This window comes from Heterodontus francisci, chromosome 38 (assembly GCF_036365525.1).
Source record: "Heterodontus francisci isolate sHetFra1 chromosome 38, sHetFra1.hap1, whole genome shotgun sequence".
Lineage (NCBI taxonomy): Eukaryota > Metazoa > Chordata > Chondrichthyes > Heterodontiformes > Heterodontidae > Heterodontus > Heterodontus francisci.
Genome location: NC_090408.1, coordinates 38821594 through 38847723, shown reverse-complemented (window position 1 = coordinate 38847723; position 26130 = coordinate 38821594). Strand labels below are relative to the sequence as shown.

General features: G+C 41.0%; 1 protein-coding gene across 12 annotated transcripts in view; it reads left to right on the top strand.

Moving 5' to 3' along the window:
* map2k5 (mitogen-activated protein kinase kinase 5) overlaps positions 1-26130 on the top strand; it is a 352983-nt gene that overhangs the window by 187047 nt on the left and 139806 nt on the right. For all 12 annotated transcript variants that reach the window (XM_068018166.1, XM_068018162.1, XM_068018165.1 and 9 more), the window contains 2 exons: positions 2041-2114; positions 5565-5615. In XM_068018166.1, the coding sequence (XP_067874267.1) occupies positions 2041-2114; positions 5565-5615 (125 nt within the window). The remainder of the gene's footprint in view (positions 1-2040; positions 2115-5564; positions 5616-26130) is intronic.

The following is a 26130-nucleotide window of genomic DNA, read 5'->3' as shown; positions in this document are numbered from 1 at the left end:
TTCGCACTGCTATCTAACTTCATGGGTGCCAGCAGCTCTTTAGTACCTTGCCCAAGTGGAAGGCACCATTAACTTTTGGTTTCAGAGGTTTACTTGAAGTGTTTCTGTTCTATTTGAAGTTTCCTTGACCTTTAGTTTCACATGAAAATTTAAGTGACTGTTTCAGAATTTGTTGACAAATTCCCAAATTTTGCTGAGTAAACCTTAGTTTTCATGTCATTTAATCCAGTGAAGTAGTAGCTAAAGCATCAAAACAATCACCAAACTAGTTGGACACATCTAGGTTACTATTATTCAATGAAATCACCTTGATAGAATCACTTTTTTTTACTAGAAACTACACAAATGCAGAGAAAAACGAAAGATAAAAATTGATTTTTTTTTTTGTTTCTTATAACATGGACACTGATGGTGGCACTGGTTCCTAAAATACCTGGTTAAATCAGGTGGCATATTGGAGCACCATGCAGCGTACCTCAGCCATGTAAAACACAGGTTACATATCCATGCTAAATCTCCCATTTCATCTACACTAATCTAGGGAATTGCTGAGCAAAGACCAGACAGTTCCCACAGCAAAAGAGGAGGGAGAATTGGTTGAAAATTCATCCCTTGGCTGCTGTTGCTTGCCTCCTTGATGATTGTATGATTTTGGCGGAGGCCTAAGAAAAATTGGTAAAGTTTTGTTTTATATGGTGAGTCCACATGTTTAAAAAAAATCCATGACATTTTTTCAAAAAGTTTGTTAAATCTCTGTGCCATCACAATGGTCATCACAGAGAAATTGGCTGCAATGAGGCAAGATGTAAACAAAACAACTGAAGAATAAAATCAAGTACTAGAAGTGCATCACCTAACAATTTCAAGATTCTGAGGACTACTCTTGTATGTTATGAAATTATCAGAATTCCACCACATTCCCTGGAATTGTGTTGAAGATGTGCTGCACTTTCCCACTCATGGTTTATTCTTTATTCTGTTACTCCCAAACATCTGATTAATAGAGGTACGCACAAACACAAAGTAAGATGCAGTTGCACTTTGGAAACATTCTATGCTGTATTGCCTGGAACAATTTACTTACTGGAGGGGAAGAACTGGTAATTTAAAATTAATTCTCAGTAAACCTTGTTTGCATTTTATTATAAGCAGAAACAATACTAAAGGATGGGTTTCCCCTCAACAGTATCCTTTAGAAAAATAATCTGTTACAAAGAGTTACCATTAACTTGAACATCCTTTTGTTTGTTTCTGTTGTTGGATATTTTTGTTGAAATGCTGAGTGATGGTCAGGGGAATCGGCTTAAAGAAGTCCCTCAGCCCCACCATGTGAAAGAGATAAATTAACATGCACAGTTTAAATTGAAGCACCCGGGGTTAATGACTGTGTCTCTGCTGATGTCAATTGCCTCACACTGTTGAGCTTAGTAACTATCTTCTAGTCAGTTCCTGATGTCGATATTGGCAGTATTGTTCAAACAACAGCTTCAAAGCAATCAACAGAAAAGTAAAAGCTATGTTTAAAGTTGTATATTTATAAAGCTGATTTTTTTTTTAAGGGTCATTGGTTACACTTGCTTATTGAGCTCTGTTGAAAGTTCTTAACTCAGAATTGCCAATTCCCTCCTGCGTTACACAGTAGCTGAGCTGATGCCTTGCAGGAGAGGGATGCTGCCAAAACAGAGGTAAGAGCCTCCAGCAGAGCTTGTTGAGAGTTCATTAATAAATTGTGCATTTTTAAATGGCACAGGATAGATCCAACTATCAACTATCTTGCAATACTGATTAAATAGTATTTTTTTTACTTTATACAAAAACATTGATTGTCTGTGTTGTAATGAGAATACGTATTTGAAAAATCTTTTCAGCAGCATTATAAATGTGTGCAGCAGGTGCAAAGATTGTCGTTCTAATCTATATAGCTTTTGTGTTGCTTTCATCGTCTGCATTACTGAGTCATAGCTGTAATTACAGAATCATTAAATTCTGAGGTGCTTTTAAAAGGGATTGTTTCTATGTCCTATTTCTGTCCCTTTGCAGATGTCAAACCCTCTAATATGCTGGTGAACACGCGAGGACAGGTCAAGCTGTGCGATTTTGGAGTGAGCACCCAGGTATGCTCATGGGGGCATCTTTATTCAAATCACCTGGCCACAAGTCAAAGGGATGCACAACAGAGGCCCCCTGTTGAGGGAGAGACTTATTCACATTTAGTCTCTGAGTGACTTTCCTTCATCAGCGTATGATTGTTCATTGTTTAATGACAGAAAAATTGCTGATATTGTAATTACTATTTAAAAATAGAGCAGTTCATTGATATGCGTATTTGATATGAAATGTTTGGCCAGACAATAGGGAGGGCAGAGCACATGCCGTGTCTGGGGAACTGTGGAGGCCTGCAATAAAAATTAATGTGAAAATCAACAATAGTGGCGGGCATTTACAAGGCGATGCACAAAATTTAATTAATTTCCATTTTTGGCCCTTGAGACACTCGTGGTGGTGACCTGTGAGCTTGCTTTGGTGTTGATTTGAATTGCAGTCGCCCTTTTTTCTCAGTCAAAGAGTTTGAAGAAATAGAAGGTCAGTGGTATATTAAAAGTTGTCAAAGTCTATTCTCCCCAGTGCATTTTATATTCTCCATTTTGTCAATGTATAAGCAGACAGCTCATGTCAGGATAGTGTGCTGGTCCCCTGTGACTGACAATTTTGTTCAGACTGTTAGATGTTCAGAAAGCTGACTTTGTTGTAAGTGATTCGAGCTTTTGTAATGGAGCGATACAAGTTTATTTTGTAGCCATATTGATTTGAAGGTCAAGGAACTATTTTTTGCTTTCCCAGTAAAATGTGTTTCATAAGTATATTCTACTATTTAAAATATTTAGAAAAAATATAAATATTGATATTTGTTCATGAAGTATTGAAAGATTGTGCTATTTTCTTACAGGATGTAAAGTCTAACTTATTAGCATATTTTCACTGCACTGGGTATAGGTTCATGCCATTCACTTGTCAAAGGCTACTGGCCAAATACTTGGATATGCTGATGGTTTCCAAGCCATTGTGAAATATATAACTTATCAGCACTAGCTGTTGATAACCCATTTTTTCTACTTCCTGACTATTATCTGATTAAGTCTTGATGTTGAAGGTGGATGTGTGTTAACAGTTCCCATTTGCTACAATATTTATCCAATTTATCCAGCTGAAAGTCAGAAATGCGTTACTATATTGGGTTTACTCACTGAGTAAATATAGTATTAATTTTAGTGGAATGAATTTTTGGAAGTATTTTTATTGTGATGTGACCTCTCCTTGACTGAGTGCAGAAATATCATTACAGAGAAGAAATACCTTGTACTATATATATATATTATATATATAATAGGATCATAGGACTTGTGCTGGTTAGATTTTTGAATTGGTCTCAGGGAAAGATGATGATGTACAAAACTGCCAACAAAATTCATATCTCGAACATTGTGTTAGCCAATGTGTTTGAATAAACTATGATGTAAAAGAAATGAAGTATTTACTTGAATGTTTGGAACAGCAAGATAAACCAGACAGTAAAGAATGTGATGTTACTGACAACTAATAAATCAGCATCTGCAGTTGCAACCTTTGGGATAGGAAAACTTTGTAAAAAGAAAACTATTTTTAGATGAATGGTTCAAAACAGGAAAGGTCTGCTGGACTATGCAGCCTGGAACATCAGATCATAGGATTCAATGGCTCCCAATTCATATGGCCTTGGTTAAAATTTCTCACTTCACTAAGTTTAGCCATGGCAGTTTCCTTAAATTAAATTAATTCTCTAATTTCTCAGCTACACTGCAAGGCTGAGTACCTTGGTCATACTGAGGTACTTCATCATGCATGAGGGATGACAAGGGTCACAGAGGTCCGTGGCAAAAGAGAGGACAAACACCATTGGACTGAGTACATATTTTGGACATAAAACCATCCTCTTCATCTCCTTACCAAAAACTCTGTACCCTCGCCCTGAACTCTATCCATCTCTTCTGCTTGTTATGTGAACCAAACAGCACACAATTTTACCTTGTTCAATACTGAACTGAGTTTCCATGACCAAGTCTGTTTACTTGCATTGCACCAACACTGTCCACCTTCAACCTTGGTTCATCCTACCAGCCACGGAATTCCATGCTTGGCTTCTACATCACCCTCCTTGCCAGCCTCCCAAGTGCCACCCTACATAAACTTCAACTGATCCAAATGTTACTGCCTAATTCCTGACACGCACTAAGCCATGTTTGTCCCTGTCCTTCTTTCCGACACATTAGACAAAACCTTGGCTGACAAAATAACAAGTTAATTGCCGCCCACCGTAATTAATGTGTAATTCTCCAGTAATCTGTGGCAAGGATAGCCCATTAATTGTTAATCACCATAAGTGGCTGGGTGATTTGTACCCACTCTGCCATTAACCTCACAAAAACGGCAGCTCGCCCTCAACCTCCCAGTTATTTTTAAGAACTTGTTGACTCACACATTAAACTTGAGTTAAGGGTGCCACAGGAAGTTGGGACTTGTCATTAAAAAAGGTACTTGTGCTGTTATGTACATGATAATTGTTAATGTAATATCAATTTTAAACTGTCGAGCCTCATTCCTGCATGTAATAAATTCTTAGAGATTTAAAATATTTCAAATTTTCAATTCTTCTTTTTACTTTTGCTTTCTGTCCCTTGTTCTCTCTTTCTTAATCCAGTCTTTCCTTCCCCCTCTATTTCTCTTTCAGTACCTGATTTGATTTTAATTCACCTTCGTTCTCCATTGTTATTCAATTTCTTTCTCAATCGTTAAATCTCAGTGGTTAAGGAGACAGAACTGTTGGTTCTGTCATCATTCAGTAAGGTCTCAGATGCTCCTTTGTCCTCACCATCCGATTATCAACTCCAGAATTTACAGGACAAAGGGTTTACAAGCTGAAGGATGAGGCAAAATGTCTAATGGGCCATGTGAGATGCCCTGCTCCAGCAAAATCTCAGCCATTGAAGTTATAATAAATTCCTTAACAGTTTGCTATCACCTCACGCAATTCCACCCATGCAACATCCTCCAGTCTTATGTCCTAGTGCTTGTTATTAGGTCTTCCAACATTTTATACACTTCCTGTAGTGAACTATAACCCCCACTCCCTCTACTGCACTGTCAAATGTCTTCACCACTGGAGCTCGCAATCTAAATTCTTCTTTCTCCATTATAAAAGCCTTTTCAAATCCTACTTTCCGATTGCTTAATTATATCCCACAACTCAAAGACTGCACAGGATCCATATCTTCTCTTTGAAGTACCCTGGTATGTTTACTAAAAGAAAGTTGTTGTTGATAAAGTTGTCTACATCCCAGACCATACCATCCGTTCAATTAAAGAAGATAAAATACCAATAATCACTTGTCAAAGAAACCTAAAATTTATTGAATATATCAGCTCACTTTTTTTTTAACCTAAGAATGTGAAGATGCAGTATTCTTCAAAATCTTATTGATTTTTGCCTAAATCTCAAATTAATTTCTCATTTCTCTTTTCTCTTGTAGTTGGTGAATTCGATAGCCAAAACGTATGTGGGAACAAATGCGTACATGGCAGTGAGTAAATCCTTTACTATTGTCACAAGGACAAGTAAATAATGCCTTTCTCAATATTGCCAAAATAGAAATTGAACAATATTGTATTTCTTGAGGCAATCACAAAACACATTGTTGCAATTTATTCTTCAAACTCTGTATACTACTTTTAACAAGCAAATGTAATAATATATATGTACTGGAAAGAGATGCAGTCAGATCCTGATGAATACATAACTATTTTGTAGAGAAACATTTGTGCACCCAGATTTTGTGAATCAGGATGAATTCATGTGTGCATTTATCTAGATTCTACTGTGCTTCTATCACCTTCATTGCCAAAAGAGTGGGATAATGAAGATTGTGCAATTGTTGCTGGAATCTGTTTTAAGCTGTTATTACGACAGAGGCAGGAGGAGTGCACTGTTTATTCTAGTCCCGCTTCTCCGGAGGTCACACATATATTTAAATTTTTCCACTTACCAATATGGTCAATCATATGCTCTCTTTTTATCCCAGAATAAAACACACCAACCAGATTTCTATAATAAACAACAAAATTATCAGTTTATTATTATAGCACAAGTCTTAACCAGTAATGAAGTAAAGCATAAATACACAGATTGAAATATTAAAGTTTCCTTTTTGCCTTCGCTCCTCACATTCACATGTACACTGGTTAACCGGAAAAATAAAGTTTTTTTTTAGAGCTGTATTACAGACAAAAAAGCACGAGCTGAATACTTGCTCGTTCTTGAAGAAATAGCAGATGAGATATGTTGTGTTCCAAAACTGACATACAGTCTGGCCTCAGAGTACAAGTAGACGGGTCACTGGGATCTTTCAGAACAGTTCTTTTCAGGTGGCATTGAGAATTAATTTAGCAGGCTTTCCTTCAAAGACAGGACACAAGATGAGTTGACACAGTGGACTTCTCAGGGTCTTTTAGCGAGGCGCTGGAAAGCTGAGCTGGGTTGTGGTCTTCAGTCCTTCCTTGAGAATTCTCTTCTCTCCTTGGAAGTTCTCTCCCTTTTTATACAGTTCAACCCTAACTTAAAACAATTAAAAAGCGAAACCGACAGGAGGAGGTCAACCTTTTTACCTCCATCAATCTTGACCTGTCACTTCTTTGTAAACAGCGTCTCCAGGTATTCAAAGTTCTCTGTTGTTTATCGAGCTGGAAGTTAGGTGGTTTTCCAGAAAGGCTTGTTGTTGTTGTTGGAAGTCAGGTGGTTTCCCAGAAAGATTTGTTTTCCTCACAAGACCTCTCAGTGCCCCTATTAAAAAATATTTCCAGGGACTGTTTTTCAAAGTCAAGTGGCCTTTTCATAACCCCCATTGAAAACCGCAAAGTTTAAAATTTCTTTGATCTTTCAAAAATGAATACTCAAAAAGTATATTTAACAAAGCACAGAGGCACTTTCATAACACTGTAAACTCACTAATGTCCTTTAGGGAAGGAAATCTGCCATCCATACCTGGTCTGGCCTGCATGCAACTCCAGACCCACAGCAATGTGGTTGATTCTTAACTGCCCTCCTAGATGGCCTAGCAAGCCACTCGGTTGTCAAGGACAATTAGGGATGGACAACAAATGCTGGCCTTGCCAGCGGCAACCACATCCCATGAAAGAATTAAAAATAAAGTCAGTTTCAAGTACACTTCATTAGGAAAGTAATGAAATAGTGAGATTAACAATAAATTAATCATAATTAATTTGAAAGAAATTAGTCATCCTCAGCCACTGTGCTTGCTTGGACTGTGGCAGGGATGGTGTTGGTTCTACCAGATGTATATTCTGCCCCCACCCTACAGAATGAGGCACCCAGATGTTTCATCCTATATTATCCACGTGTATGATGTTGTACAGCGGCTATCATGCTCCATTTAGATATATGCTTTATTCCCATATATACAATACCTTATGATACTGTTATTAGTTTCTTTCTCTTTGGCTATATCAATTATATTATTAAAAGTTTTGTGTAGGGTGCATGCTTTTTGTCCATAAACCCTAATGCCTGCCGTCAAAAAAAATTTAGTGATTTTCTAGCAACATTTAGGAATATAAGTTGCTGTGTCAACATTTCCCACCTAATTTTCTTTGATCAAAGGGCCTGGCCACAAGATAGTTCCATGGATCAGGTTTCTGAAGTCTCTTTCACGACTTGCTGCCATCTTGTATGTTAAAAAAAAATCATTCATCAACTGACCGTGGGCAATGCAAGACCATTTACTAATATACAGTACATATGTCCTTGTTTTCCTTGTTTTTGGAATGATCAACCTCTAAATCAAGGTGTTAAAATAATCTATTCTTTTTTGTTAAAAGTATCTGAATAAAGTAACTGCATAAATTTGGGTGAATAATATTAAACCCTTTTACGTTTATAAGTCTGCAGAACACCTTTAGGAGTAAGGAGAGGCACATCTTTAAAGGACAATCAATTTCGCAAAGCATAGCATTAGTAAACGTAGCAATTTGACAACCTGTTTATTTTACTAACTTTTTTAAAATGTATTCCCCCCCCCCCCCCACTTCATAATTGTAATTATCTACTTTTTAGTCTCTTTTATATAATTCTGCATCCATGATGGCTGCCAGGCAGTGTGCTGTTCATCCTCTGCAACTGCAGACTGACTGCTTAGAGGAATATCAGAAGCTCATGATTTAACTGTTGAATTTTTAAAAGTCTCCAGCTCCTCCCTTCAGTGACTAGCTCAGCCATATTTACAGGAAAGTTCCATATCCAGTCTCCAGTCTGTGTTGAATTTTCTCAGCAGGGGAGAGGTGAAGGGTGCAACATTTGACTCCAGTGTACGGAGAGGAAAATCAATTATAATTCCCACTCCTGATCACAGTCCAACGACTACGGCATGCATGAAAGTTGGGCAAGGACAGGTTCAGACTCAACCTTGATATCACTTTCCTATGTGACTGTGATAAAGGTAAACTAACCCTTCTCAATCAATTCGCAACCTTTGACACAGTTGACCACACATTCCTCTTCCTATGTCTCTCCACCATCGTCCATCTGGAACTGCACTCACCTGTTTCCATTCTTACCTATCGAATTGTAACCAGATGCCACCTGCAATGGCTTGTATTGCCACTCCCACATAGTTACTTCTGGTGTTCCCTCAGGATCGATCTTTGGCCCCCTCCTATTTCTCATCTATATACTGTCCAGCAGTGCCATCGTCCAAAAAGCACATCAATTTTCACATGTACACTGACGACAGCTGTACCTCACTACCACCTCCCTAGATTCCTCCACTCTCTCTAAGTTATCAGACTGCTTGTCTGACATTCAGTACCGAATGAATAGCAATTTCTTCCAAATAAATATTGGGAAGACTGAAGCCTTGTTTTCAGTCCCAGCTAGAAACTCCATTCCCTAATTACTGAATACATCCCTCTTCTTAGCCACTGTCTGAGACTGAACCAGGCTGTTGCCAACTTTGGTGTCATATTTGACCAGAGATGAGCCTCCAAACACATATGCACCATCATTAAGGACACCAGCGTAACATCGCCCAACTCCGCCTCTGCCTCAGCTCATCTGCTGATGAAACCCTCATCCTTACCTTTGTTACCTCTAGACTTGACTATTCCAGTGCATTCCTGCTGGCATCCCATATTCTATCCTCTGTAAACTTGAAATCATCCAGAACTCTGCTGCCTATGTCCTTACTCGCATTAAGTCCTGTTCACCCATCACCCCTGTGCTCGCTTACCTACATTGGCTCCCCGTTAAGCAACTCTTTGATTTTAAAGTTCTCATCCTTGTTTTTAAATCCCTATACAGCCTCACCCCCCTAACCCCACAACCCTCCAAGATAGATAGCTCCTCTAATTCTGGCCTCTTCAGCATCCCCAATTTTAATTGTTTCACCATTGCTGGCTATGCCTTCAGCCTTTAAGGCCCTAACCCTGGAATTCCCTCCCTAAACGTCTCCACCTCTCTTTCTTTCTTTAAGACACTGCTTAAAACCTACCGCTTTAACTATGCTGTTGATCATCTGCCCTAATATCACCTTATGTGCCTCCGTGTCAAATTTTGCTTTACAATGCTTCTGGAAAGCAGCTTGGGACATTTTATTATGTTAAAGGTGCTATATAATCACAAGTTGTTGCTGTCTCCCTATAGTTAAGTAGCTGAGAGTGCAGGTGTAAATAATGGCCATTTGGGAAAGCTACTTGAGGGTGACGCGTGTCCATGGAACTAGACCTAAGCATTGTCAGTGCCTTCAGGAGAGATGGGGAGAAAATTGGCAAGTAAAAATGCAATTTTATTTTCTTCCTTGTGAGAAAACAAATTGTGTCTAGGGCATTTAGCTGACAATCTGTCTAAAATCTGGTGAGCAAGGAAATCTCACAGTCTGGGGAGCCTTGGGCACAAAGTTGTATCCACCATTGCATAGAGAATCATGTGAGTGCACTGCAGCAATAGGCTAACTGACCCCAAATATTTATATTTATAATCTGTAATATTTAGATGGTGCCAAGTCCTTTAGGATGTTTAATTACACTTAAGGCCTAAGTATTAAATGTAAAAATGTGTTTATTAAGAGTGGTATTTTCTGTCACTGTTCATTTGTGCAAGTACTAAGAATATTGTCCTTCTAACAATCTAATCTTAATATAGTTTATTAAAGGAAAAAGGCCAGCAAAAAGCACAGCTGGACAAATCAGTAAGCTTACTTCAAACACATAAGTCCCTTTTTATATGATGGGCTTTTGCAGCACTGTCTAATTGAATGGAATTTTTTTTTGCTTTGAGTAAAGAGTAGCCCATGAAAATCCAGCTTAAAAATGTCCTTGCCCATTAGTCGAATTGCTATGGTTCTCTTTTGAGTATTTTCCCAAATATTATTGTATCAAGCAAATCTATCTGATGTTTATTTTATATTACTATTTTCAATAACTTCTTTGAAATTACACAAAATGTTTACCACATATATTATGTATATAATATATTATTAGCAATATATTATTGGTCTTGTAGACTGATCACATTATAATGTACGCAGGTTAGAACGTCTAGAAAATGGATGCCTCGCAATAATTTCAGTGATTTTTGACTGCCATGATGGAACTTGTTCTCAGGATTATGAGTCTAGGTTTCTGGGTTATTAGTCTAGTAACATAACCACCAGATGGCTGTACCCTGCTTGCCAAATGGCCTTTCTCATTATTGCACTTCTGGTGCCTGATCTACCTGTTCACATAATGCACATTCAGTCTAGTTTTCTAGCAGCTGCAGACCTTGGTAAAACAGTCTTCTTGTTGATGCCCTCAATAAGTGCCCAATTCGCAATGGAAACTGTAATGCTGATCAGTGATTCGGCAGTGTCATCCCCCTCCAAGCATTGACATAATATGAACATTCTTTGATAATGATTTATTTCATAGAAATGGTGCTAGCTATGTGAGATTAAACCCATTGGGCAATTTGAAATTATAGAAATATTAGCGTAGAAGGATATCATTCTCCCATGTGGGTTCTGCCTCCATATGGGGCCTACGTACTCTAATCCTTCTTTACTCTAATCCTTCCTTACTCATATCCTGTACTTTCTCATACTTCTATATAGTGCCAGATTCAGATGTAGGTCTCCAAATCCAAAACGAAGATTTCTTTTTTTTTAATTTTGTGTACAGTGCTGTCATTTTTATGAAATGCTCCCAGTGTTCAGTAGTATTGCACATTCTAAATGAACTAAAGCTGCTTTTACTTTCCACAACACCTGTTCTGGTGCCTGATGCACTGGTCTCGCACAGCCAGCAGTGTAAAATGTAAATGTAAAATTGCTGGTTTAACTAAGGGCACTACCCGGGAAAATAAGACTTAAAGCCGGTATTTCAGCTGCCAAATCAGGTAGGTTTATTTTGTGTTTACCACTGGCTGAATAAAGCATGCATAAGGCAGGCAATGGCACTATCATAGCAGAAAATCATAGAATGATACAACACAGAAGGATTTGTCCCATTGTACCCCTGCTCTTTCTCCATAGCCCTGCAAGTTTTTCCTTTTCAAGTATATATCCAATTCCCTTTTGATGTTACTATCGAATTTGTTTCCATCTTTCATGCAGTGCATTCCACATTATAAAAACTCAGTGCGTAAAGTTTTTTTTCCCCCATTTCATCTCTGGTGCTTTTGCCAGTTATCTTAAATCTGTTCCTGACCTTTCTGCCACTGGAAACAGTTTCTCCTTGTTTACTCTATCAAAACCTATCATGATTTTGAAAAGTAGTATCAAATCTCCCCTACACCTTCTCTGCTCTAAGGAGAACGATCCCAGCTTCTTCATTCTTTCCCCATAACTGAAGTCCCACGTCCCTGGCACCATTCTAGTAAATCTCAGCTGTACCCTCTCCAAAGTCTTGACATCTTTTGTAAAGTGTGGCACCCAGAATTGGCCACAGTGCTCCAGCTGAGGTCTAACCAGTTGTTATTGCAAATGTGTTTTGTTGAATGATAATTTTTTTTGGTCCCATGGCTGGAGATCTGAACTTGTATTTTTTTTTAAAGATATTTTTAAAAGACAAGCAGCTAGCAAAATCATCCTTTCAGCTTAAGATGATCAACTAGTTTGCTACCTTGTTTCCTACATTGTAAAGGACTGTGAGGAGAGAGACAAAATGTCTGCTCAGTCTCAAGCAAGAACCAAGACCCAGGAAGTTTAAAGGAACTACCTGTTCTCTCAGCAAGCAGAGAAATACTGCTAACTGCTAAATGTTTGAATGACTGAGTGACTATGTGAAATGCCCCTCCCCATCTGTGGTTTTAAGCCAATGTTTTTCTCTGCAGCAGGGGAGAAGCAACTGGACTCTGACCCTAAGTGGCGGTCTCTCTCTCTATCTCTCTCCCTTTCCCTCTCTCTCTCTTTACCCCACCCCCGTCCACATACTCCGGCTACAATCAGAAACCCCGTTGGGAGGAAATCATCCGCATCGCTATCTCCAAGAGACTTACCAAACCAATCATCTACGTCTTCAAACTAAAAGGCTCAGGACTACTGAATTCAGCTGGAAGCCAGCCAAATCACCAAAATCCAAAGACTGTATACCTTTTTTATGGACTATAACTTAACCAATCTACCTTTCCCCACTCTGTAACCTATTTGTGTGTGTGTAAACTAGTGTGTGTGAGTGACGGCGCGATGTTTATTATTTTATTCGTGTGGTTTTGATACAATAAATTTAACCTCTTTCTTTGTTAACTCAAGAAAACCTGTCCGATTAGTTCTTGTTATGATCGTAGCAAGTAAATAATCAAATACCTACTGAACTGGGCAGTAGATCCACTTTAAGAAAGAATTAAACCTGTTGTAGTCTAACAAGGAGAGGGAAAAGAGGGAAGGAAGCCCTTCAACTCCTCCTCACTTGACCGTACCAGAAATCAGGGGGCTTATGTCTCGGATAAAACCCAAAGACACACGGGAAATTGGGAGCAGGAATCCAAATTGATCCCTAGCAATAATTAAAAACTTCAATACAGGTTTTCTTGTGGTTTTCAGTGCTAGAGTTCTAAAATGTCCACATTCAAGGCCAGTAGGTTCCTAGAACAGAATGAAGTAACTTGGGCCAGGCTAAAAGCCCTATCTGTTGAAGAGTTGAAGAATATAGCTGGGCCATTAGAGATTACTATCCGTCCATGAGCTTGGAAGCCTGAAATCCTAAAACTTGTGTCCAACCATTTTAAAATTGACACTGAAGAACCAGAGACAGGCATAGAATCTGAAGCAGACAAAGTAACATTAGCTAAGTTACAACTAGAACAGAGGAGACTAGAATTAGAATTCCAGAAGGAGAAAGAGCGGAGAGATTTTCAAGAAAGGGAGAAAGAAAGAGCTTTTCAGAGAGAGAAAGAGGAGAGAGAATTCCGGGAAAGGGAGGAAGAAAGACAATTCCAGGAACGGAAGGAGGAGAAGGAATTCAAGTTAAGGCAGCTCAAACTGAATAGGGGAAGACCCCGTGTACCCAGTGAAGGCAGTGTTAGTGAGGGAATTACCCCTAGCTCAGGACTGGGTGCTGAACTCTTAACGCTCTCCCAGTTGATACCAAAGTTCAATGAGGGAGATGTGGAAACATTTTTCATCATTTTTGAAAAGCTTGCAAAACAGTTGAAGTGGCCAGTAGACAGCTGGACAGTAGTATTGCAAAGCAGACTACCAGGAAAAGCCTATGAGGTTTATTCACTGTTGTCTGATGAGAGTTCATCAGATTATGACATGACTAAAAATGCTATTCTGGGCACCTATGAACCCGTCCTTGAGGCGTACCGTCAAAGGTTCCGAACCCGCCCAAAAGCAGCCGGAACAAACGTACAAAGAGTTCGAAAGGGTTAAGCAACTCTCTCTCAACCGATGAATACGGGCACTTAATATAGAGTCCACCTATGAAAATCTCAGAGAGATGATCCTCCTCAAGGAGTTCAAAAACTTGCTTCCCCTTTCCATAAGAAACTACATGGAGAAACAAAAGTTCCAAGAGCCAGGAAGGCAGCAATCCTGGCTGATGATTAAACACTTATTCACAAGCCCTTTTCCCAAGGGAAGCCCTTCCCTAGTCACCTCCACAAACCTGAAAAGGTTAGAAAGTGGGAGAGTGATAGGAGGATGAACTGCCATGAGCGAGAAGGAAGAGCTGGAAACACAGGGGGCCCTCCTCGGGCCAGAAAGGAAGATACTCAGAGAAGGAGTGACGTCCAGAAGCCTGTATGTTTCCATTGTAACAAGGCAGGTCACCTTCAAGCTGACTGCCTGAAGTTATGGGGAAAACCCATAGGTTTAGTCAGGGTACACCAGGCCAGTGCAGTAAAAGGGGCCCTGATGGAAAGCATAGCAGACCAGGTTGTGGCTTTAACTGCAGCAGTAAAACCCAGTAAATCTACCACTGAGAGTGTGGGAACACGCAACAAAATCCCTGAGAGTCACCTAAGATTTTGAATGCTAGAGTGCTAGTAAACAGTACAGGAGGAAAATATATGCCCATACCTTTATATCGGATGCACCTGAAGTGCGACCTTGTTTCAGGACCGGTAACTGTGGGGATTGTCCCAAGTTTACCTGGTGAGGGCAAAGGTGGTAGCTTCCCCTGTGGTGTTAGAAAGACCGAAAGAGGTCAGGGAGACAGAGCAGTTACAGGAAAAGGTCCCTGGCATTTCTCCTGACTGTGTGGTGACCCAGTCCATGGCCAAACAAGCAGAGGAGGCAGAACTGGCATTGCAGACAGATGAACCAACTGTCTGGTTATCTGAAACCTTCTTTGGGAAATTAGAGGACCCAGAGGATGGGTTAAACAGATCTTCCTTGGTCAAAGCTCAGCAAGCCGACCCAGGGTTAAAAAGGTTAGCACAGACTGCCCAAACTGAAACTGAAGCAGAGGGAGTTCCAGAGTGCTACTTTTTAAAGGATGAGGTGCTATTGAGGAAGTGGAGACCTCCTCATAGACCTGCAGACAAAGAGTGGACAGTGGTTCACCAGGTAGTGGTGCCGCCGAGATACCCTAGGAAAATATTGAGAATAGCCCACAAGATTCCAATGGCCAGACATGTCAGTATCAGGAAAACCCAAGTCCCATCAAACAACATTTTCAGCGGCCACAACTCCGCAAGGATGTGGTGGAGTTCTGTATGACTTGTCACATGTGCCAGGTTGTGCGGAAGCCTCAACCTGCAATAAAACCTGTACCCTAATTTCCATACTAGCTTTTGCGGAACCGTTTAGCAGATTGCTGGTAGATTGTTTGGGACCCATGCCGAAAACAAAAGGGGGCTACCAGTATCTTCTCATCATTATGGATGTGGCTATTCAATTTCCAGAGGTTATCCCTCTAAGAACTATCTCTGCCAAGGTAGTGGTGGAGGGGCTAACCCAATTCTTCACCCGATATGGGCTGCCTGTTGAGATTCAGTCAGATCAAGGCACAAATGTTATGTCCAATATTTTTCAAAAGTTCGTGGGTAATCTGGGCATAACCCAGCTAAAGTCCTCAGCCTACCACCCACAGTCACAAGGGGCTTTGGAGTGGTACCACCAGACCCTAAAGACAATGATCATATTGCTATGAGTACCCCCATGACTGGAAAAAAGGGCTGGGATTTCTTCTGCTTGCTACCAGAGACTCACCTAATGAGTCCACTGGCTTTAGTCCCTTTGAATAAGTTTATGGACACGAGGTGAGAGGTCCTGCTAAACTAATCAAGACGAGGTTTTTGGGACACAGAGATGAATCTTCCCTGTTAGACTACATCTCCATGTTCCAAGAATGGTTCGCGGGAGCCTGTGTGGTGGCTCAGGAACAGCTAAAAACCACCCAGACAGCTATGAAAAGGCAGGCAGATAAACATGCCAAGGCCAGAACATTTCAGCCCAGAGATGTGTTAGTGCTATTACATACAGGGAGAACCATTGAAAGCCCGATACTGTGGCCCGTACAGAGCAACAAAGAGAATTAGCCAGGTGAATTATATAATTGCAACCCCTGATGTGCCACATCAATATGTTAAAACTGTATCACAGCCATAAGATCATAAGAACTAGGAGCAGGAGTAGGCCGTCCGGCCCCTTGAGCCTGCTCCGCCATTCAATAAGATCATGGCTGATCTTTTCGTGGACTCAGATCCACTTACCCGCACTCTCACCGTATCCCTTAATTCCTTTATTGATCAAAAAGATATCTACCTTAGCTTTAAAAACGTTCACTGAAGAAGCGTCAACTACTTCACTGGGCAAGGAATTCCATAGATTAACAACCCTCTGGGTGAAGAAGTTCTTTCTTAATTCAGTCCTAAATCTGCTCCCTCTAATCTTGAGGCTATGCCCTCTTGTCCTAGCTTCACCTGCCAGTGGAAACATCCTCTCTACTTGTATCTTATCTATTCCCTTCATAATTTTATATGTTTCTATAAGATCCCCCCTCATTCTTCTGAATTCCAATGAATATAATCCCAATCTACTCAGTCTCTCCTCATAAGCCAACCCCCTCAACTCCGGAATCAACCTAGTGAACCTCCTCTGCACCCTCTCCAGTGCCAGTACATCCTTTCTCAAGTAAGGAGACCAAAACTGCACACAGTACTCCAGGTGCGGCCTCACCAGTACCTTATACAGCTGCAACATAACCTCTCTGCTTTTAAACTCAATCCCTTTAGCAATGAAGGACAAAATTCCATTTGCCTTCCTAATTACTTGCTGTACCTGCAGACCAACCTTCTGCGATTCATGCACAAGGACACCCAGGTCCCTCTGCATAGCAGCATGCTGCAACTTTTTACCATTCAAGTAATAATCCTTTTTACTGTTACTCCTACCGAAATGAATGACTTCACATTTATTAACATTGTATTCCATCTGCCAGACCTTTGCCCACTCACTCAATGTATCTATGTTCCTCTGCAAAGTTTCACAGTCATCTGCACACTTTGCTCTGCCACTCATCTTAGTGTCATCTGCAAACTTTGACACCCTACACGTGGTCCCCAACTCCAAATCATCTATATAAATTGTAAATAATTGCGGTCCCAACACCGATCCCTGAGGCACACCACTAGTGATTGATTGCCAACCAGAATAGCACTCATTTATCCCCACTCTCTGCTTCCTGTTAGTCAACCAATCCTCTATCCATGCTAATACTTTACCCCTAACGCCATGCATCCTTATCTTATGCAGCAGCCTCTTGTGCGGCACCTTGTCGAAGGCCTTTTGGAAATCTAGGTACACCACATCCACTGGGTCCCCATTGTCCACCTTGCTCGTAATGTCATCATAGAATTCCAAATGATTTGTCAAGCATGACCTGCCCTTCATGAACCCATGCTGCGTCTGCCCAACGGGACAATTTCTATCGAGATGCCCTGCTATTTCTTCCTTGATAATCGACTCAAGCATCTTCCCCACTACAGAGGTTAAGCTAACCGGTCTATAATTCCCCATCTTTTGTCTACCTCCCTTTTTAAACAGTGGCGTCACATCTGCTGTTTTCCAATCTGCTGGGACTACCCCAGAGTCCAGCGAATTTTGGAAAATTACCGCCAGTGCATCGGCTATTTCTCCCGCCATCTCTTTTAGTACCCTGGGATGCATTCCATCAGGGCCAGGAGACTTATCAATCCTTAGCTCCATTAGCTTGCCCAACACTACCTCTTCCGTAGTAATGGTTGTTTCCAGGTCCTCACCTACGTTCGTCTCTTTGTCAATTACTGGCATGTTATTAATGTCCTCCACTGTGAAGACCGATACAAAATACCTGTTCAATGCCTCGGCCATTTCATCATATCCCATAACGAAATTCCCCTTCTCATCCTCTAAAGGACCAACGTTTACTTTAGCCACTCTTTTTCGTTTTATATATTTATAGAAAGTTTTGCTATCAGTCTTTATATTCTGTGCTAGTTTTTTCTCATGTTCTATCTTACTTTTCTTTATAGCTCTTTTTGTGGCTTTCTGTTGACCTTTAAAGTTTTCCCAATCTTCTAGTTTCATGCTGTTTTTGGCCACTTTGTATGCCTTCTCTTTCAATTTGATAGCCTCCCTTATTTCCTTAGACACCCATGGCAGATTACCCCTTTTCTTCCAGTCCTTCCTTTTCACTGGAATATACTTTTGCTGAGCACTTTGAAAAATTGCTTTGAAAGTCCTCCACTGCTCGTCAACTGTCCCACCATAAAATCTTTGTTTCCAGTCTACTTTAGCCAAGTCCTCCCTCACTCTATTGTAGTCCCCCTTGTTCAAGCGCAGGACCCTGATATTGGATTTTATCTTCACACTCTCCATCTGTATTTTAAATTCAACCATACTGTGATCACTCCTTCCAAGAGGATCCCTAACTATGAGGTCATTAATTATTCCTGTCTCATTACACAGGACTAGATCTAGGATAGCTTGCTCCCTCGTCGGTTCCATTACATACTGTTCAAGAAAACTATCACGGATACACTCAACGAACTCCTCCTCCAGGCTACCCTGACCGAGCTGGTTCGACCAATCTACATGTAGATTAAAATCCCCCATGATAATTGCCGTACCATTTTTACAGGCATTAGTTATTTCTTTGTTTATTGCCCGCCCCAATGTGATGTTATTATTTGGTGGCCTATAGACTACGCCTATCAATGACTTTTTCTTCTTAGAGTTTCTAATTTCCACCCAAATGGATTCAACCTCATTCTCCATAGAACCTATATCATCTCTCAGCACCGCCCTGATGTCGTCCTTGAATATCAGAGCTACACCACCTCCCTTACCTTCCTGTCTGTCCTTCCGAATAGTCTGGTACCCTTGGATATTTAACTCCTAGTCGTGACCAACCCGTAACCATGTCTCCGTAATGGCTACCAAATCATATTCATTCGCGATGATTTGTGCCGTTAACTCATCAACCTTGTTACGAATGCTACGAGCATTCAGGTAAAGTGCCTTTATGCTATCTTTCTTACCCTCATGATTTCCAACATCTCCATTAATAGCTCCTGAGTTATCCTTCCTTTCTGCTTCTTTCATAGTCTGCCTTGAACTTAAACCCTCCTGCACACATGTTAACCTGCTGCTTACCTTTTTATTTACCATCATACTCCCTGTCGTTTTCCCTTTCCCTTCCCCCTGAGTCACTAGTTTAAAGTCCTAGAGACCACCCTATTTATCTGTTTCGCTAGAACACTGGTTCCAGATCGGTTCAAGTGGAGACCGTCCCATCGGTACAGATCCCCTCAGTTCCAAAACTGATGCCAATGCCCCATGAAATGGAACCCCTCTTTCCCACTCCACTCCCTTAGCCACGTGTTTACTTCCCTAATATTCTTATCCCTAAGCCAATTTGCACGTGGCTCGGGCAGTAATCCGGAGATTATGACCCTCGAGGACCTGTTCCTTAATTTCGTTCCTAGTGCTTTATAATCCCCAAACAGGTCCTCCATCCTAGCCTTGCCTATGTTGTTAGTCCCAACGTGGACCACAACAATTGGATCCTCCCCCTCCCGCTCCAATATCCTTTCAAGCCGGTCAGAGATGTCCTGCACCCTGGCACCGGGCAGGCAACACACCATGCGGGACTCCCGATCCGGCGTGCAAAGGATACTATCTATCCCCCTAATTATAGAATCCCCTATAACTACCACTTGTCTTTTTGCTCCCCCCTCTTGAATGGCCTTCTGCACCATGGTGCCATGGTCAGTTGGCTCATCCTCCCCGCAGCCCTTTTCCTCATCCACACAGGGAGCAAGTATCTCGTACCTGTTGGATAAGGTCAAAGGCTGAGGTTCCTCCACTCCTGAACTCAGGATCCCCCTACCTGCCTCACTTGCAATCACACCCTGTTGTCCCTGATCACTAACTGAATTTGAATTACTTAATCTACCAGGTGTGACTGCCTCCTGAAACAAAACGTCCAGGTAACTCTCCCCCTCCCGGATGTGCCGCAGTGTTTGAAGCTCCGATTCCAGATCATCAACTCTGAGCCAGAGTTCTTCCAGCAACCAACACTTGCTGCAGATGTGGTCCCTGCCGTTCACAATGGGGTCAGCCAGCTCCCACATCATACAGCTGCAGCACATCACCTGCCCAGCCATCTCTACTTAGTTAATTACTTTATTACTTTATATAAATTTATGAGTTAAATAATTTATGATACTTCTCTGCTATGGTCTTTTTCAAATAACCAATTAATAGATAAATCAAAAAAAGAAAGTAAAAAAAGAAAGTAAATTTTTAACCAATCACACGATACAGAAGAAATAAAAAAGCTGACCTTATCAACACACCAGAGTTCTTTTTTTTTTGGTTAGAGGAGGAGGGTGGGTGGGAGACACTACACGTGTAGTGTCTCGGGTTCAGCCACTGCCCAAATATATAGGTTTTAACTTACCCAGCAGTCCCCTGGTCTGCCGAAACAGAAGGTAATTCACGGGTTTTGGCGCGTTTTTTTTTGCAGCCAGGAAGGGGACAAACAAGCACAAGTCCGTTAGGCAGTCAGGAAAGAGGAGAGCGAAAGGGACAGTGAGAATGAGTTACAGGGAGGCCTGGAAGATTCCCAAATCTAACCCCTACCGTATGGTTAGCTAACACTGAAATGTTAGGGAAATTAGACACGGTACTCTCCTATTTAAACGCAGAACAGAGAGGAGACATAACAAGGCTGCTCACAGCATTTAAAGGGATCTGCAGGGACAAACCAGGGTGTACAACCCTAACCCGACATGATGTGAATATAGGAGAGACCCTTCCCATAAAGCAAAATCCCTAAGCACGAGGGCCCAGGAAACTGACCCAGGTTCAGGAGGAAATTCAGAATGAAGACCTAGAAATTAAAGATTTAAATTCTTAAGGGAGACACAGAAAAGCCAAAGGAAAGCCCTAAGCCCAAAAAGGCTTTTGTGGCAGGTTTGTGTGGTGATTCTGACTGCAAGTCAAGTATCCTACTGAGGAGGAATTGTGGGCCAGGCTGGATGAGCACAGAAAAAAAATGTACAACAAGCACTGGATGATTTTCGCAAAGTTATGAACAACTCTGAATCCAAGGTTGAGTTCACATGTAGAAAAACTGAAGAAGGAAGATATTGTAGAAATGCATGAGGAAATTCAGTGTTGCTGGAGCACAAGCTGATTTTTTTTTTAAATTCATGTTTAGGATGTGGACATTGCTGGCCAGGCCAGCATTTATTGCCCATCCCTAATTGCCCTTGAGAAGATGGTGGTGAGATGTCTTTTTGAACCGTTGCAGTCCATGTAGGGTAGGTACACCCACAGTGTTGTTAGTAAGAGAGTTCCAGGATTTTGACCCAGCGACAGTAAAGGAACAGCGATATATTTCCAAGTCAGGATGGTGTGTGACTTGGAGGGGAACTTGCAGGCGGTGGTGTTCCCATACGTTTGCTGCCCTTGTCCTTCTAGTTGGTAGAGGTTGTGGGTTTGGAAGGTGCTGTCTAAGGAGCCTCGGTGCGTTGCTGCAGTGCATTTTGTAGATGGTACATACTGCTGCCACTGTGCGTCGGTGGTGAAGGGAGTGAATGTTTGTGGATGGGGTGCCAATCACACAGGCTGCTTTGTTCTGGATGGTGTCAAGCTTCTTGAGTGTTGTTGGAGCTGCACGCATCCAGGCAAGTGGAGAGTATTCCATCACAATCCTGACTTGTGCCTTGTAGGTGGTGTACAGGCTTTGGGGAGTCAGGAGGTGAGTTACTCGCCGCAGGATTCCTAGCCTCTGACCTGCTCTTGTAGCCATTGTATTTATATGGCTACTCCAGTTCAGTTTCTGGTCAATGGTAGCCCTTAGGATGTTGATAGTGGGGGATTCAGCGATGGTAATGCCATTGAATGTCAAGGGGAGATAGTTAAATTCTCTCTTGTTAGAGATGGTCATTGCCTGGCACTTGAGTGGCACGAATGTGCCACTTATCAGCCCAAGCCTGGATATTGTCCACGTCTTGCTGCATTTCTACATGGACTGCTTCAGTATCTGAGGAGTTGCGAATGGTGCTGAACATTGTGCATCATCAGCGAACATCCCCTCTTCTGACCTTTTGGTTGAAGGAAGGTCATTGATGAAGCAACTGAAGATGGTTGAGCCTGGAACACTACCCTGAGGAACTCCTGCAGTGATGTCCTAGATTTCAGATGATTGACCTCCAACAACCACAACCATCATCCTTTGCACTAGGCATGACTCCAACCAGCAGAGAGTTTTCCCCCCGATTCCCATTGACTTCAGTTTTGCTAGGGCTCCTTGATGCCATACTCGGTCAAATGCTGCCTTGATGTCAAGGGCAGTCACTCTCACCTCACCTCTTGAGTTCAGCCCTTTTGTCCATGTTTGAACCAATCAGAGCAGTTGGAGTTCCCCACTTGTGCTCATGCACAATCCTGGATGAAAAAAACTAGAGTATGGCCAAGGCAGTGAGAGTGATGAGTGTGTGTGTACAGTTTCTTTTTACTTTGTGACCCCATAATGAAATGTTCCTGCTGTCCCATTTCATTTTGCATGGTGAGGAGGTGTTACGCCAATGTGTTTTGTTGAATGATAATTTTCTTTGATCCACTAGCTGGAGATCTGAATTTGTATTTTTTTAAAGACATTTTTAAAAGTCAAGCAGACTGCAAAGTCATCCTTTCAGCTTAAGATGGTCACCTAGTTTGCTACATTGCACAGGACTGTGAGGAGAGAAACAAAATGTCTGCTCAGTCTCAAGCAAGAACCAAGACCCAGGAAGTTTAAAGGAACTACCTATTCTCTCAGCAAGCAGAGAAATCCTGCTAGCTGCTATGTTTGAATGACTGAGTGACTGTCATGTGACAAGCCCCTCCTCATCTGTGGTTTTAAGCTGGTGTTTTTCTCTGCAGCAGGGGAGAAGCAACTGGACTCTGACATGAGCAGACCCTAAGTGGGGGTCCCCCTCCTCTCTCTCTCCATTCCAACTTGAAAGCTTTCAAATCCTGCTTGTTGACTGACTGCCTTTGCATACTCCTGCTATAATCAGAAACCCTGTTGGAGGAAATCATCTGCATCACCGTCTCCAAGAGACTCGCAGAACCAGCCGTCTACCTCTTCAAACTAAGCCTCAGGACCACCGAATTCAACTAGAAGCTAGCCAAATCACCAAAATCCACACAGTGTAAAACTTTTGTTATGGACTCTATTTCAACCAGTCTACCTTTCCTGACTCTAACTTATTTGTGTGTGTGTGTGTGTGTGTAAACCTCTAGTGTGTGAAAGTTGGCACGTTGTTTATTATTTTATTAGTTCAGTTTAGGTACAATAAATTTAACCTCTTTCATTGTTAACTCAAGAAAACCTGTCCGATTGGTTCTCGTTATGATCATAGCAAGTAAGTAATCAAACATCTGCTTATTTGGGCAGTACGTCCAGTTTAAGAACAGATTAAACCGGTTGTAGACTAACAAGGAGAGGGAAGCCCTTCAACCCCTCATCACTTGACCATAACAGTGTTTTATAAACGTTTAACATAACTTCTTTCCTTTTGTACTTTGTTTTTATTTATAAAAGCTAAGAATCCCATATGCTTTATTAACAGCCTTCTCAACTTAGCTTGCCACCTTCAAAGATTTGTGTATGTACATCCCCAGGTTCCTGTTCCTACACGCTGTTAACATTGTACCATAAGGTTTATATTGCCTCTCCTAATTCTCCCTATCAAAATGAATCAATTCACACTACTCTTCAGTAAATACCATCTACCATGTGCCTGCCCATTTCTCCAGTCAGTGTCCTCCTGAAGTCTGTTACTATTCTCCTCTCTGTTTTCTACATTTCTGAATTTCATATCACCTGCAAACTTTGAAATTATTCCTTGTATACTCAAGTCCTGATCATTAATATACATCAAAAAGAGCAGTGGTCCTAATGCTGAGCCCCGAGGATGCCACTGTATACTTCCTTCCAGTCTGAGAAGCAACCATTTACTGGTACTCTCTGCTTTCTGTCCTTTTGCTAATTTCATGTCCATGCAGCTGTTACCTCTTTAATTCCATGGACTTCAATTTTGCAAACTTGTTTATTATGTGATACCTTATCCAAGCGTCTTTTGAAAGTCTATAAACACAACATTCATTGCGTTATCTTCATCTGCCCTCTCAGTTCATCAAAGTATTCAGTTGAGTTAGTCAAACATGATTTGCCTTTTCCAAATCTGTACCGTCTTTCATTTATTAACCCATATTTTTCCAAGTGTCAATTTTGTCCTGGATTATTGTCTCAACGTTTCCCCCCACCTGCATCAGGCTGACTGGTCTGTAGTTGCTGGGTTTATCCCTCAGCCCTTTTTTGAACAGGGGTGTAACATTTGCAGTCCTCTAGACCTCTGACTCCACTAACATATCTGAGGATTTGAAGATTGTGGCCAGAGCCTCTTCAATTTCCATCCTTAATTCCTTCTGCAGCCTAGGTTGCATTGTATCTGTATCTGGTGATTTTTGTACTGTTGGGCATTGCCAACCTTTTAAATAGCTCGTCTTTATCTGTTTTTATCCTTTCCAATTTTACTTCGACCCACTGCTTTAATGTGACATTGGCAGCATCCTTTTCATTAATGAAGACAGAAGCAAAGTATTCATTTAGTACCTCAGCCATGTCCTCTGCCTCGACAAGAAGATCTTCTTGGCCCCTAATTGGCCCACCCATCCTTTGACTACCGTTTTACTATCTATGTGTTTTGTAAAAAAACTTTTGGGTTTCTTTTTATATTACCCACTAATCTGTTGTCATACACTCACTTTACCCCTGTTATTTCCTTTTTTAGTACTCCTCTGTACTTTCTGTATTCAGCTTGATTCTCTACTTTATAATGAACCTCATATCTATCATCAACCTCCTTTTTTCTGTTACATTCTAATCTCTTTGACTGTAGTCATCCAGGGAGTTCTAGCTTTGGATGCCCTTAATTTCCCCCTCGTGGGGATGTATTTAGTCTGTACCCAAACAATCTCCTCTTTGAAGGCCTCCCATTGCTCATTTACTGTTTTACCTTCCAATCTTTGTTTGCAATCCAGCTGGGCCAGATCCCTTTTCACTAAAATTGGTCATCTTCCAATTTGAGAACTTTCACTTTGATTTTTCGTTGTCCTTTTCCATAACTACTCCAAACCTAATGATAATGTGTTCGCTAGCGCCACACTTAACCTAAAACAAAATGGCTAGAGCTGGCAACTGAGCTGTGAACTGATCTGGTCTGGATTTTTTTTTAAAAGGCATAGAGGAGAAGTAGCATCAGACAAACTCAGATTAGATTTGTATTTGGAAATCACATGTAAACAGCGCTGAATACCAATGGAAGTGCAGCCTCTCTTCAGGCAAAGGTTTTGCAGAGGAAAATTGAAGGTGTTAAAACTCCACACTCTTCCATTTAACAATTGATTGCTGAGTGTTTTGCTTTTAATACTTCCAAAGAACTTAAAATGTAGTTTTGCACTTATTGGGTTACCCTTTTGCCCTTCATTACTGTTGATTATAGCCAATTATCGCTGTGTAATTGAATGGGAAAAACTGCTTTATTTAATCATATAACCTGAAGGTTAGTGTAAATTAGGTTTTGAAGGTGCTCTGTAGTGGGAGAATCTATAATTAAAACTGGTTGCATGTTTTCTCATCCTTCTTGTAAAACACCAGATTTAATTTTTTTTTATCACTGCCCAGGCATCATCGTCTCTGACTTTGATACTTTTAATAATCCTCTTGCAAACAGTAAATTTGCATTATTTGCCAATGCTTGGCTTGAAACTAAGAGTTACACTTGACCCATTCTCTAGAAATCTGAGAGCCTTCTGTTGTTGTGTCTCAGTTTTTCCTGTACATAGAACAAACAAGTCAGACTCAGCAGACCGGCCTTAAATCATTAATGAACCACTGATTTTATCACAAAGTAATTATCTGTACTATCAGTCAGTTCTCCACCAGTCATGTTGTATGACGACAGCAATATTGAAAAGTAAAAGTTGAAACCTATTAATCCATTTTTTATACCTTGCCTCTGAGCGAAATTTATATCACATTTAGAGCACCATATTAATTACCACT